This window comes from Takifugu rubripes, chromosome 20, assembly GCF_901000725.2.
Source record: "Takifugu rubripes chromosome 20, fTakRub1.2, whole genome shotgun sequence".
NCBI classification, from domain to species: Eukaryota; Metazoa; Chordata; class Actinopteri; order Tetraodontiformes; family Tetraodontidae; genus Takifugu; species Takifugu rubripes.
The window spans coordinates 9,629,297-9,642,382 of NC_042304.1; the positions used below are offsets into that span (position 1 = coordinate 9,629,297).

At 48.2% G+C, this 13,086-nt stretch overlaps 1 protein-coding gene across 5 annotated transcripts; it reads right to left on the minus strand.

The window, feature by feature from the left end:
• On the minus strand, window positions 1-6,871 carry cers4a (ceramide synthase 4a). Of its 5 annotated transcripts, none has more exons than XM_029828481.1 (12): window positions 6,820-6,866; window positions 6,090-6,249; window positions 5,825-5,992; window positions 4,525-4,642; window positions 4,033-4,151; window positions 3,906-3,963; window positions 3,778-3,828; window positions 2,638-2,730; window positions 2,163-2,291; window positions 1,605-1,711; window positions 1,377-1,533; window positions 1-1,307 (listed from the first exon to the last, which is right to left on the minus strand). In XM_029828481.1, exons 3-12 carry the CDS (start codon window positions 5,989-5,991, stop codon window positions 1,116-1,118), a joined length of 1,191 nt encoding a protein of 396 aa, XP_029684341.1. In that variant the 5' UTR covers window position 5,992; window positions 6,090-6,249; window positions 6,820-6,866; the 3' UTR covers window positions 1-1,115. The 5 variants fall into 5 exon arrangements, with proteins under 5 accessions (XP_029684341.1, XP_011613174.1, XP_011613173.1 ...); XM_011614872.2 differs by having other exon boundaries at window positions 6,067-6,249; XM_011614871.2 differs by lacking the exon at window positions 6,820-6,866 and adding an exon at window positions 6,637-6,813 and having other exon boundaries at window positions 6,067-6,249.
• Window positions 6,872-13,086: the final 6,215 nt, after the last annotated feature.

A 13,086-nucleotide genomic window follows, 5' to 3' on the forward strand; every position in this document is an offset into this window, starting at 1 on the left:
TAAAAATCATTGCAGAACTCTTTTATTAAGACAGGCCAGACCACAGGGCACACACAAAGGTCAACAGATGCGTGTTGTTCTCATGGCAACATGACATTTTACCCCTCCGTTAAACACTACATCCTGGATGGAGTGAAAAGTGTGTTTTCAGTGAATCGGCCCCTGATTTCACTCCTCTCACGCTAGATTTTACACTTTAAAAAGGCTCTTGGACAGAGATTATGGAAACAGATTCTAATGAACAACAGAGCACGCTTTGACTTCACCACCTCGTTCAAATGTTTTGTTCAGGCTGCATCAGAACCCATTAAATCTGAAATCATCAGTGACAGTAACAGAAATACCTTCAGTTATTTAACACCTCATCAATGCCCACATCTCTTCATCAGCATCAGTTGTTTTAAACTAAACAATGGGAGTAAAAATCAAACTCAAATCCAGTTTAAAATCCAGTGTTTGACCTAAAACAGTTATATGTCATCACATATATGTTAATGTATAAAAGAATGGCCAATAAGGCACAAAATCAACAGGCAGAAGAGCAAATCTAGATCCTCCCTCAGAGAAACGCGCACACTACAAAAACATGTTATTTCTGTGCTCCAGGGGGCGCTACAGCAGTTTCTTACATTGATCTAGGGGTGAGCTTAACATGTGTCACAATCACTCTCCAGCAGAAAAATATCACACTCTTCCTAAAGGACCCCGACGGATCTACAGATAAACATGTAAAAATTTCTCTACAATTTGTGGATGCAAAGCTGTGGGAGCGACACCCCTCTAAACACTAAAAAAAGACGATTTAGAAAAGGTTGTAGCTTGCCTTGTTACGCCTTACAACAGACTACATTTACAAAAAGTACAAGACAGTGGAGAGAACATGAAAATCGGGCGACCTGAATGATGGCAGCCTGTGTAGTTTTACAGTATGGACGTGGTGATGGTAGCTCTTCCTCGTCTCCTCTTCCCCCATGACAACCAGGATTCAGACAATCTGAAATCATCAACGGACCGTGTATCTACTGTGCAGGTCTCAGAAATTAGTTAGTGGTCGAGAACGTGGGGGGGGGGGGGGGGGGGGGGGGGGTGTCACTTTTCATCCAGAGCTGGCTGCATTATCTGGCTTTGGGCAGTCTGCTGTTTATATTCCTCTGATTGGTCAGATTATTCAGCATGCAGTTGTTCGCCAGTGACGTCAGTTTGGAGTTGATGCCCCCCTTCCGGTGCTCCCGCCTGCACTCCTCCCCTTCTTCATCGGGCTCGTCTTCCGCCTCGCTCTCCTCATCGCTGCGCTCGTCGCGCTCCACCTGTGGAAATAAAGGCCGGCAAGAGTGACTCCTCTGGTTCATTGGTCTCTCTGATTGCGGTCTCCTCACCTTGCCCATGAACACAAACTTGTAGACCATGCGCAGGATGAGATAAGCCCAGAAGATGTGCAGCGCCTGCAGCACTAGCAGCAGCGCGTTGAAGACGTAATAGCCTGAAAAGGGCCTGAAGAATTCTCGAGACACCACCAGCGTTCCATAGAGAACACTGGGAAACAAGAAGAGCGGCTCAGTTGGCATTAGAGAAAAAAACAGCATGTGAAGGGCGACTGGAATTACCTGACAGGTAAAACCAGCAGCCGAGTCACGAGGAAGACGGCGGCGAAGACGACAAACAGCGAGTCGCACGTCCTCCTCCAGCCAGCGTAGTGAAACATCTTGGCAGACTTGAAAAGAAAATGTGCACGTTAGTCCTTCCTTGTGTCCTTTCATGTGCGCGTTGAAACCCAAGTTGTTCCATATTTCCGATGAAAACAACGTTGAGCTCTTCAAACAGTCACATGACATGATTTAGCCACACGACAGATGCTCCGGCCACAAGGAGGTCACAGCTCTGCCGTCCATGGTTGCAATAACAAACACCCAAACTGCTCCTGAAACTCCATTATCAGTGTAGAAATGCTGCATCACAGCCCTCCTGCCTCTAATCTTGTGAGATTATCCCACAGATTATTTGCCAGACTACACCCAGTCGTGCCCGGGTCACATGACACCCCTCTACACCATTTAACCACAACTCTGAGTCATGTAAAGCCAGAGCGACAACAACACAACAGAGAAGGCTTTGTCAAACCCCTTTAACCTCTTAGATTTAAAGGGATTTTCCAGTGTTTTTACCTCCAGCAGAAAGTCGGAGGAGTCGTGCACAAGCATCACAAACGTGCCCACCCTCACAAAGTTGGCGCAGTAGGAGAAGCCGATGAGGAATATGGTGGCGATGTGGTGGATCACCTGCTCCTTGAAGTCCTGTGGAGGACACGGACAGAGGTGAGCAGCATTTTAGCAACACCCCCCAAACCAGGGAGCAGTTTAGAATCAACCAGGAGGATCTTTTAGATATGATCCTCCTTTTTCTTCATTTCTGTAAATTCTACAGTTTGTCCGTTGCGGATGAGACGTTCACTTTTAAAGAGGCCAAGTAAACAAAGCCTGATGTAACAGCCGATAATCCATCCGATAATCCGCCTTACAATTAATCTCGAGAAAAACACCATTAAAAACATGGAGTAAGACGTCTCATTAGTGTTAATGAAGTTCCCCAGAGTTAAATCAACCACTTAATGAAGGAGAGAGTGACGTGTGACACACTCACTTTCCGCTTGACATCAACAGAGACGGACAGCAGCAGCGACACGTAGAAGCCCATTTCCAGTATGTAATACCAGTGATGAGCTGGGTCCACCGCCTGCAGGACGAGAGAAACGCTGACTTTCACAAGTGTCTGTGTGTTCTTGGACCGAGCACCAAACGGTGCGTTCTACTAGCAAAGTGAGGACACTTTTAAGAGTCCTCACACCTTCAAAGGGCTGTTTGAGAATCAAGGCTTGAGTTAAGGTTAAGTTAAGTCAGGCCAAGTCCTTACAAAGATATAAGTACAAGGATGTGTGTGTGCATGAATGTGCATGTGGGTGTCTGAGCGTGCATGTTTTTCATCTTCTGTCTCTCCTGTATCAGCCTCCTGACAGATCTGGAATTCTGTGGTGCTCTGGAGGTAAAGGGGGACCCCTGAAAGCAGCCTTTGTTGTGAATGCACTCAGGATTCCACATGACTGAACACTCACAGCTTCGCTGTGTCAGCTGAAGCGTTTAGCGAGGGGGGGGGGGGGCGAGCGAGCGTCCGACGCCTCCTTCTCCTTCCCTTAAAGAGCCCTGCGTACATAAACAAATCTGCCAACGCGCCCTTAAGACGAGGAAGTGGCGATTATTCACACAAACGGCGCCCGATTGCCAACGAAAACACATTCTTGTCTACAGTCTGGTGGTGTCGCAATGTGTGAGCGGCGTCCATTTTAACAACACGTCTGTTATCGGAGGGGACGAAATCTCTAAAAAGTGAAAAAAGCCGCTCTAATCTGAAGGCGTGAGGAGGTTGGCATTCTTCCTCCGATGTTTCTGAGGCCATGACCCCGTCAGGAAGGGCTGACTTTCCGCTGGAATGCCGTCACACAGGCACAACTAAGCATTATCCAGACAGTGGAGATAATAACATTTGAGACTCCTGGTTAAAAGAGACGTAGAACCATTTGAGAGTAAAGCCAGTGATGGACAGCACATGCAGGATAGTGGGGTGGGGTGGGGTGGGGTGGGGTGGGGGTGGGGGGGGCACTGGACAAACTGACACGCCTCCATCCATTGTGGATCCATCCCTCTGTTTGCTTTGAAGGGGGAAATGGTGAAAACCGTCTATTGTTTGAACACTTCTGCAATCAAACAGAAGCCAGAGTCGGCTCACCTGCTTGGGGTAACCCCTCCAGAACTCTGTGTGATCCCAGAACCAGGGAGTCTGCAAGACGGACAAGCAGCAGCTGTGGGTACACTGGGATAACATCCACACACACACACACACAGCATCAGACTTACATATATTAGAGAGGCCAGGCCTGCACTGAACGCCACCAGGTAGAAGGCAAAACGCCACCTGAGCAGGAGAGAACAGACATCTTAAACAGATTTAATGTCTCCGTTCGTCAAGGACGCGTAAACTCACGAGGCTTCGCAGAACTTCTTGGTGTTGCTGGGTCGGTCCTGGTTCCTCCGCCTCCTGAACCAGGTCTGGACCTTCCTCTGGGAGAGTCCGCACTGCTGGCCCAAGCTCACGACCTCACTCTGAAGACACAAGCAGGTCTGCCTTACACGTGCACTCACACACACACACACATGCTCTGAACATTTGCGCTGCATTGTGATGCTTTTAGGTGTCAGACGGCCGTCCTCACAGCGCCTGTGATGCTTTTGCTCGATTTATCATGTTGTGGACGCAGAAGAGGCCGAACCTTGAGCCCCAGACCAAAGCGAGTCATGGCAGGTGACGGTGAAAACGACAAAGAAAATGACCCGACTTGGTTTCAGCGACTCGTCAACAGCCTCCATTTTCTGGGAACTAACCTTTCTAAGTCACCTCCGCGTCTTGAGCAAAAAGGTTAAAGGCTGCAGATGAAAATGAGCTGTTCTGGAATTAAAAGGGAGCAGGAGCACTAACTTGTGACGGCTGCCGACTCTTCAGTTCGTAGAAGTTCTCCAGCTTCGGGATGAACGGAGCTCTAATCCTCACCTTGTCCTTCACGCCCAAACCTTTGCTCAGCGGGGCGCTGACCACCCTGAGAGGGGGAAAAAAACACGTTTTACCAAAGTTGATTATTGAGATGACATTAGCAGCTGTCTAATGGTCCTGGAACAGCTGGGGTGACGGTAACAAGATAGCTGGTTATGTGGCTCCGGCAGCCTGCGGAGCCGCTCCCATGGGCATACTGGGACATTTGGTCAGAGCGCTGTCGCCAGTAGCTGATGGGGCATCAGGAGACACCTGGTCGGCACGTTACAGGGAACAGAGATGGCGTGATAACAGCCACAAAGATGCTTGGATAAGTGTGTGTGAGTTTTGTGTAACCAGACACCACGCTCATCAGTCTAAAGCTGTTTGGAACGTCATGTTCTCTGGTCACTTCCTCCCACTTCATAACAACCACCTCTGTGCAGCTATATCAGATACACATATGCTCAAACACATTTTATCTATCTTTGTGAGGACTCAATGCCTGACATAACGCATGACCTCTGTAACTGTAACCATAAACTTAACCCATCACACACACACACACACACACACACACACACAGACACAGACACTTGCTACTTCTCTGTCAGCCAGCTGAAGTGAAACAGGGAAGACTGGCTAATACCAGTATTCAGGAAGTTAAAGAAAAAGCAGAATTTTCTCGCCCTTGCTAGCAAATACCAGGTTCAATAGCTGGTTCTACTACTGCCTTTACTGGTTCGCTAGTCTCAAAGTTGGGGTCTGATGTCCTGCCAGAATTTCTGGGTTCAGTGGTATTAAGCGGCGAGCACATCCAAGAACACACCTGCTCCGTACAGGCAACAAACCAGCCAGTCAGGAAGACAGCAAGAGGAAAACACACCCAGTCTTCAAAACTTCCTCCATTTCTTCTAGTTTATGTGACTCAGTATTTGCTACGAGTTTGCTAAAGTCACCAGATTTATCTGGGAACTACGTTTTTTGGCATTTTTTGCATTTAAAAATAGAAATGTGATTGTTATCAGACCTAAAGAAAGATGAGTACTTGTGATTGGAGGCGCTCTGATTAATGTTCATTCACTTTGACTCTAAACGACCTTCAGCATCACCCCCAAACACCCGGTCCATCAAACAAAAACTTTGTTGGTTATAAAGCAACAGGAGAAAGGCCAAATACTGCCCCTAGTGGCCTGGAGCATAAAGCACATTTACGTTTGAGGAACATTTGCGGAGCATCATACTGTACCTCTCAAAAACATATCTGAGAGCTATGAAGGCAAAGGCCAGCGGCAGCGTGTAGAGGAGGTCCCTGGGTAGAGGAACATGGTCCTTCACGTGGAAGTCCTGCCAGCGGGTGCCTGGAGGAAGCCAGAACTCCTCCTGCCAGAGCCACTCATTCAACAGGGCCTCCATCCTGAGGGGAGAAGAGGAAGAGGAGAACTGAGTCTTTGCCAGGCTCAAGCCTCTATTATTTATGACAACACTGACGCCTTATTCATATTTATGTCCACCAGCAGTCGCCGCTCTGATGATCACAGAGGAAACAAAACACTCTTCTGAACAGTCTGCATCAATCAGTCGGTTTAACTGTTCGTGTCCGAGGCAGCACAGCACGATATTACAGGTCCAGGCCGGTTCTGATGCGGACAGGACACTGGTGGTGCCGTTCAACTGTTATAAGTGATAGAAACAAATGATAGCGTGTTCAGAGCTACAGCAGGAAAGCGCGCATTCAACTTTCTGCCTTAGACCCAAATGTAAATATTTTTATTTTGTTGCCTCATTTGAATGTGGCCATTGACGTAATACCCCCCCAATCACACACACACACATCTTAAGAGAAAAAGGTGTGTGTGTGTGTGCAAACTCTCCAGCTTCCTCTGACACCTGAACACACACACTGATCGATCTGCCGCCTCCCGCTATTGATCGGCGCATCCTAGCGGTACATCGCGATGGCGCACGTCAAAGCCTCCGCGAAGCACACACACACACACACACAAACACCCACCCACGCACACACACACACACACAGATATAGGAACGCTCGCCACACACCGCAGGTGGAAAGATAACCCTAAGGATGTCAGTGGACCCGAGGGGGGGGCTCGAGGTGCCGACGAACTGCGTCAGCGCTGTCCGCGTGCAATTAAGGCGACCGGAAATGAAGCCCGAGAAGAAGAAGAAGAAAAAGCGTCCGTGCTGATCCGCAGCAGAGAATAAACACGCGTTTGCGGTTACCTGGCCGCGCGCTCCGGAGGATGAGAAGCCCTCAGCAGCAAATGAGGGGCGGGGCGAGAGGGACGCAACCTGCTCCCGCGGTGGGCGGGGCCTGACGTCATCACGCACGCACCCCCCCTTTGTTTTCAAACGCCGATTTTTACGTTTTGGTTCAGACGGTAATAATAATTCTTGGCGTATTTAGTTGCCACCATTCGAATACTATATTATTTCTATTTGTTTTCATTTACATTTTAGTGACGTTGAATCACATTCCTCACTTTCATTTATGCTACTGTATTAACAGTATTGTAGTACGGATTCACAGTATTGTATTAATTCAATGTGGTCTTTTATTGGTTTCTTATATTTGCAACTACTGAGTGCTAAATACTGCCTTTTCTGACGGGTACATTCGCTTCAGAAAAGGCAGTGCAGCATAACAACAACAACAACAACAACAACAATATAAAGATGCAGCAGCAGAGGTTGTCACATTGTTTAGAGGGTAAATATTTTCCGAGAACCGGGTGGATCCAGAAACCTGCTGAAAACACAGATATGTAGCACTGGTATGTGAACTGCTACTGATATCTTTGCACGTCAATCACCGGTTTGGCTCAGCCAGCAGCTGCTGAAACAATGGATGATAATCATCACTGGAAGGTTGCAGCACGTCTGCCGGTTTTGCTGTAAAAAGCAGCCCCTGCAGGTAGACTGGAGGCTGGGGGTCAGAATGGTGTCACCTGAAATTCAATGCCCCCAGAGCGTGCACATGTCGGTGTGAGCACGGCCTTACTGGATGTCACTTCATCTTTCCACTCTTGAGGAAATAGGAGGTCGCCTCCCTTCTCATCTATTATTGCAGCTCACACAATTTTGGATTTAATTACTTGGAGTAAAGAACCATGTCACTTCACGCAGCTCGGTATGTCGTTCATGATAAGGCAACAATGACGGCGCAGAAGAATCTCTGACAGTGGAATTCCTGCCATGCGACAGCTGCTGATATAACTCACATTAGACATATATAAGACAGTATCTGCTCACACAGTCGTGGCCTCTGCTGCACCTGCCTCCCAGCAGCAGCAGGTTCCACATAAGAACAGGGTTCATCTCCAGGTTACTTCCTGTTAAAAGAGAGTTTTACCTATCCTTTATGCTAGTCTTTTATTATCCCATCTTTTTTCCATAGCAGTAGTGAACACACCAAGCTGGCCCAGGAGCAGTGAGCAGCACCTTTCTGCACCTGTGGAACAGTGGGCCTGGGTGCCTTGCTCAGAGGCGCCTCGGCCCAATACCCATCTGGGATTGCAACCCTCCAGTTACAACAGAAATTCTCTCTGAGCCACAAGCTGCCCAGGAGACTACTTACAAACATAATCAAATTCAAATTCCCCCAAACTTTAAAGGCACAAACAGAGCGGAGCAAAAATGACAAAAACCAGAAACAGGCACTGAGACTTACGTAAGACTCGTGCAAAATAAAGTACTCCGCTATAATCACAAATAATGGAGTGAAAATTAGATGAACATGGTATAATGTGGAAAATGGCGGTGACGTTTGCAGAGAGTTCCCAGGGAAAGTCCCAGTTTGTGCGTTATGAAGACGCCAACACCTGAAATGATGGCTGCCATCGACGCTCATCTGTCCTCTGCAGGATTTGAGGGGGGGGCACCTGTGAAGGCCTGTGCGAGACCCCCGCTCGGAGCTGTGCGCCCCTCTGAGGGGGCCAACAATAACAACAGCACAGCCGGGGAGGCGGAAATGGGAACAGGAAACCAGCAACCGGTCCTCAGACAATCAGCAGCGATGGCGACCTGGCCCAGGTCGCTACAGCAGTCACGTTCCAGCTGGGCTCTATGTGTGTGTACGTGGGTACGCATTACACACACACACACACACACACACACACACACACACACACACACACACAAACGCACGCACACCCTTGTACATCGACCTTTGTGAGTTCTTTCCTAGACATAATAAACGACGATCACAACTAAATGCTAACTTTAATTCCCTAATTCTAAGTAAAATCCACTTCGAACCTCAACCTTAAAACACTTCTCAACTCTCAATCAGTCTTTAGAAGTTGTGTAGACCAGCCAAAACGTCCTCACTTGCCACAAATGTCCTCACTTTGCTAGTAGATCTGGAAGTCTCGGACCTCTTCTCTGTCCTTCCAGCAGGGGGCGCCATCACAGCAGCATTTCGACATGTGGCTTCTTCTCTTGCTCTATTTATGAAGGAATGCACAGAAACCTCTACTAGCTATGGAAGTGATTAGAAGACACGATTATAACTATATTATATTTCTTTTTACGTTTTTTTTCTCTGAGCTGATACAATTTATTGCGGTAAAATCTGCTCAGGCTGTAAACGAAGGATACGACAATAGCAGATTTTTTTTGGACGTTTTCTTTGTCAGTTGTGCTCAGAAAATCTGAGAAAAGGCTGAAAATGTTCTTTCATCTAAAAGCCAATAAGATGTACTCAGATCCAGGATGCGCAGATATTAATCACCCCAAATATAAAGAATACAGCTTTTAACCCTAATGAAATATGGAAGAAAAAAAAATTTGATTTGTGTATAAAAATTAGCATTTAGCACTGAGCCCATGCCCATGGGAGCAGTTAGAGCTGATGAATTTCAGCTTTGGAAACAGTTAAAAGGGGCATCAGCTGTGCGGGACATCCTCACACGTGTGTGTGTGTGCACGTGTGGTGTGCTTGAAAGGTACGTTGGACCCGTAGGGGGGGTCCAAAGCTCGCCAACGCCGTTTAAGAGGGGAAGACTGATGGCCGATGAAGGGGCTTCTTAATTAACATGTCGGAGGTCACGTTAGCCTGGAGGTCAGGCAGCCGTAGCGGAACCCTGAAGGGTTCCAAAGGGCCCGCGGTTCTACCAGAACCAGCAACTAAATAAAACCCCACCGTCCCAGCTAATCTGGCATCATTTAAAACTTTTCCAAAACGTCAGCATGTTCTAATTTTGGGGGGCGCAGGTGCGTTAGCGGTGCCAGATCCACGATGTTTACGACTGAAGTGATCACCCACCACAGAAGAAGACGCGGAGGAACGCCTGGCAGCTGGAGGAAGACGAAGGAGGACGAAGGAGGACGAAGGAGGACTTCAGTCATCTGTTTAATCCGGCCTGACAGGGACAGACAACAAACAGAATCACAGCAGGATACAAACAAACCGATCCTGTATCCCGTTATTGATGAATTGTTTATGGGAGATGAACAACACAGATGTGACAGCAACAAAAACCCGTAATGGCTAATGTTTCCCACCGGCTAACCAGATTAGCCTAATTTTCCTCCTAAACCTGCATCTTTAGGTTGATACCCGGCTGAGGCGGAACGTTCGATCACCTGTGCACCTCCGCCCCTGCAACGCCTCACCGATGAGCCGCTATTTTCCCGTTTAGCTACTTTAGCTTTGCTAAGCCTCTGGCGTTACTTCTACTTTAGCTACTTTAGTAAACAGGCTGTTTGTCTGCCTCCCATGTTTTTCTCATAATGTAATGAGATTTAGACACAGATTAGATTGCAGCGCTCCAAAAAAGACCAAATGTTTGTCCAAACCAAAAAGTCACTCTGAACAGATTGACGGCATTTAATTTCACTTTAATATTTAACAGACTTTTCTCATTTTGCTTTTGTCCAAAATCCCCTTGAAAAAAAAAAAAAACCCAATTAAGATGCGATCTTTGGTGGAAGATGCCTGCGTTCTTACATGCCAGCCAGATAAATGGCTGCAGACGCCAATCAATTTCCCGGAGCTGTAAACATTTTTGGCTTTTTACATTTTTTGACGCTAGTGAACGTTTTGTAATGTGCCTGTGGGAATTTGGTGGGAAGTTGCCTCCTAACAAGAAGGTTCGAGGTTGCCTGGGAGGCTTTTCTCCCACAGTCCTAAAACATCCACATCGGCTCCGCTGACTCTAAAATGCCTCTAGGTGTGAACGTGTGTTAGAGAGTGTGTGTGTTTGTGTGTGTGTCTCCACCAACGCCGCGACCTCGCTGAGGATCAAGTGGAGGTTAACAGAGAACAGATTAATCACGAGTAAACATTATAATTTGGGTCTATTTTCCCTCATGAAGGAAGCAGCAATGTTGTCGCTCGGTCTGGTGACACTTAAGCTAACAGGAAACACGCGACAGCAGGCAACTGTTGTGAAAACACTGCAAAATTAATTAATTAATTAATATTTAACCAGATTTAAAAAAAATAGCTAAAATCCCCAGAGGGAACAGCCGCTGCTCATCACATTGCTCCATCCTGTTTCCTCCCGTTAAGATTTCTGTTTGAAATAAATTATTTTTAAGGAATTCGGGCCTGCCAGCAAGCTTTAGCTAGCTTTCCCATAATTCCCCCCCTTTTTAAACGCGTCCTTACGAAATAACTCCTAATTACACCACCGTCTGGTCAAACATTCGCAGGCGCGGCTGCCCCCCCCCCCCCCCCCCCCCCGTCGCCAGGCAGGTCGGGACGCGTCCAGCTGCGTCTCCGCCGCCGCGGCCTCTCATCGCCGTCCTGTGACATCACCGAATGACTCACGGCAACGCGTCTTTCATCATCATTTAGCTAATGATTGTCATTAGCGCGCCGCTGACATCGTTCGGCTGGACAACACGCAGAGGGCGGCGTGTCAGAGCTGTGCTTTGTGGAGGTTACGGGCTAATTTAGCCTCATTAGACAATAATGTCTTTAATAATGTCTTTATTCCACATCCGGCCCTTAAACAACCTTCCATATCTTTTCCCGCCATAAGTGTGGTTTGGATCGCCGCTGCTAGAGCTGTGTTTGATCCCCCCTTATCTCCTCATCTGCTCTCCCTCCGTTCCTCCAGCGCTCGGGGGCTCCCGCGACCCCCCGCCGTGTATGAAACTTATCTGATCTCAGTCAGGAATTTGCCCCGAATCGCCAAGGTTGGGGCCTACGGCTGTAAATCACATGACCCGTATGTGGGAACGGCTGTAATGAAGATGGACGGGCTGGAGAGAGCTGAAGGAGCTCCACTGCATTCCACACACACACACACACACACACACACACACACACACACACACACACACACACACACAGACTTAATAAATTAGGTCACGGGCCTGATCCTGCTGCATACATACGGTGGGTAGAAGAAGCAACATAAACATGGCTGAGGCTGTGAGCTCTGTCCACATAAACACACGCAGGAAGTGAGGAAAGAATGCAGTCAAACTTTTCCATGCTTCCCTCTTCTCCCTCTGATCTGACGCTCCTGCGTGGAAATCCAGGACCAACCAACACTTGAGACTTTCAGCGCGTGTGAAACTCTTCTTTTTTGATAAAGCCCCCCCCACCCCCAAAAAAGGGAGCTAACCTGCTAACTGAAAGCAGCAGTCATCACGTACACCTCTGGGCTTCCACACGTGACAGGAAGTGTGACTGAGCCCCCCCGAGGGGCGCAGAAACCTTGGTGACGGGGCGTCAGAGCCGACAGCTGGACCGCTGCAGCTGCCCCCCCCCCCCCCCCCCCCCCACCCGGAGGACCCCCACTTGGGGCCTTCAACATGTCAGAGTGTGCAGGGGGACGACAGGCCCCCACAGCCCAGCTGAGCGGGACTGCGCTTGTCAGTACCGGCGCACGCCGGACACATAAAAACGCTAATTGCTGTGAGCTAACGGGCCGAGGCAGGAAACACTCGCGCTGTCTCTGTCAGCCTGCTCCAAACCTGACATCATTCGTGCTCTTTTGTGCTTTTCTGCACACCTGAGTCTATAAGACATTCCTTTAGTGGAACGTTACCTCCATAGTTCTCACTGGAAAGAACAGTTTACCCCCAATTTACAGAGATGAGACGAAACGGAAGAACCGAAACAGTCACGGAACCCTTTTATCAGCTCTACTTTATGTTAGCTTAAACTTAGCTTAGCCCTTCTCGTTACAGCCTCTTACCGCCTCAACCTCAAATTTAACTACAATTAAGGTCTTTAACTTTGATTTATGGGCACATGTTGTGAGCAACAGAGCGCAGGTATGTGGGAAAGGTGGTATAAAGTGAGAAACGTGCAGCGTAACGCCATGTCAGGGGATGAAACGTATACATAGAGGAGTGAGGGAGGAACCGCAGGGCTCACAGCGTCGCGACGTAGCAAACACAGCTGGTCACCTGATGCTTCCCGTCGGACCGTCGGAATATCTGGAACCCTGTGTGTGTGTGTGTGTGTGTGTGTTTGATAAGCCATCGGAGTGGGAAAACCGACATCTTCGCCATTGTCACCACGTTACA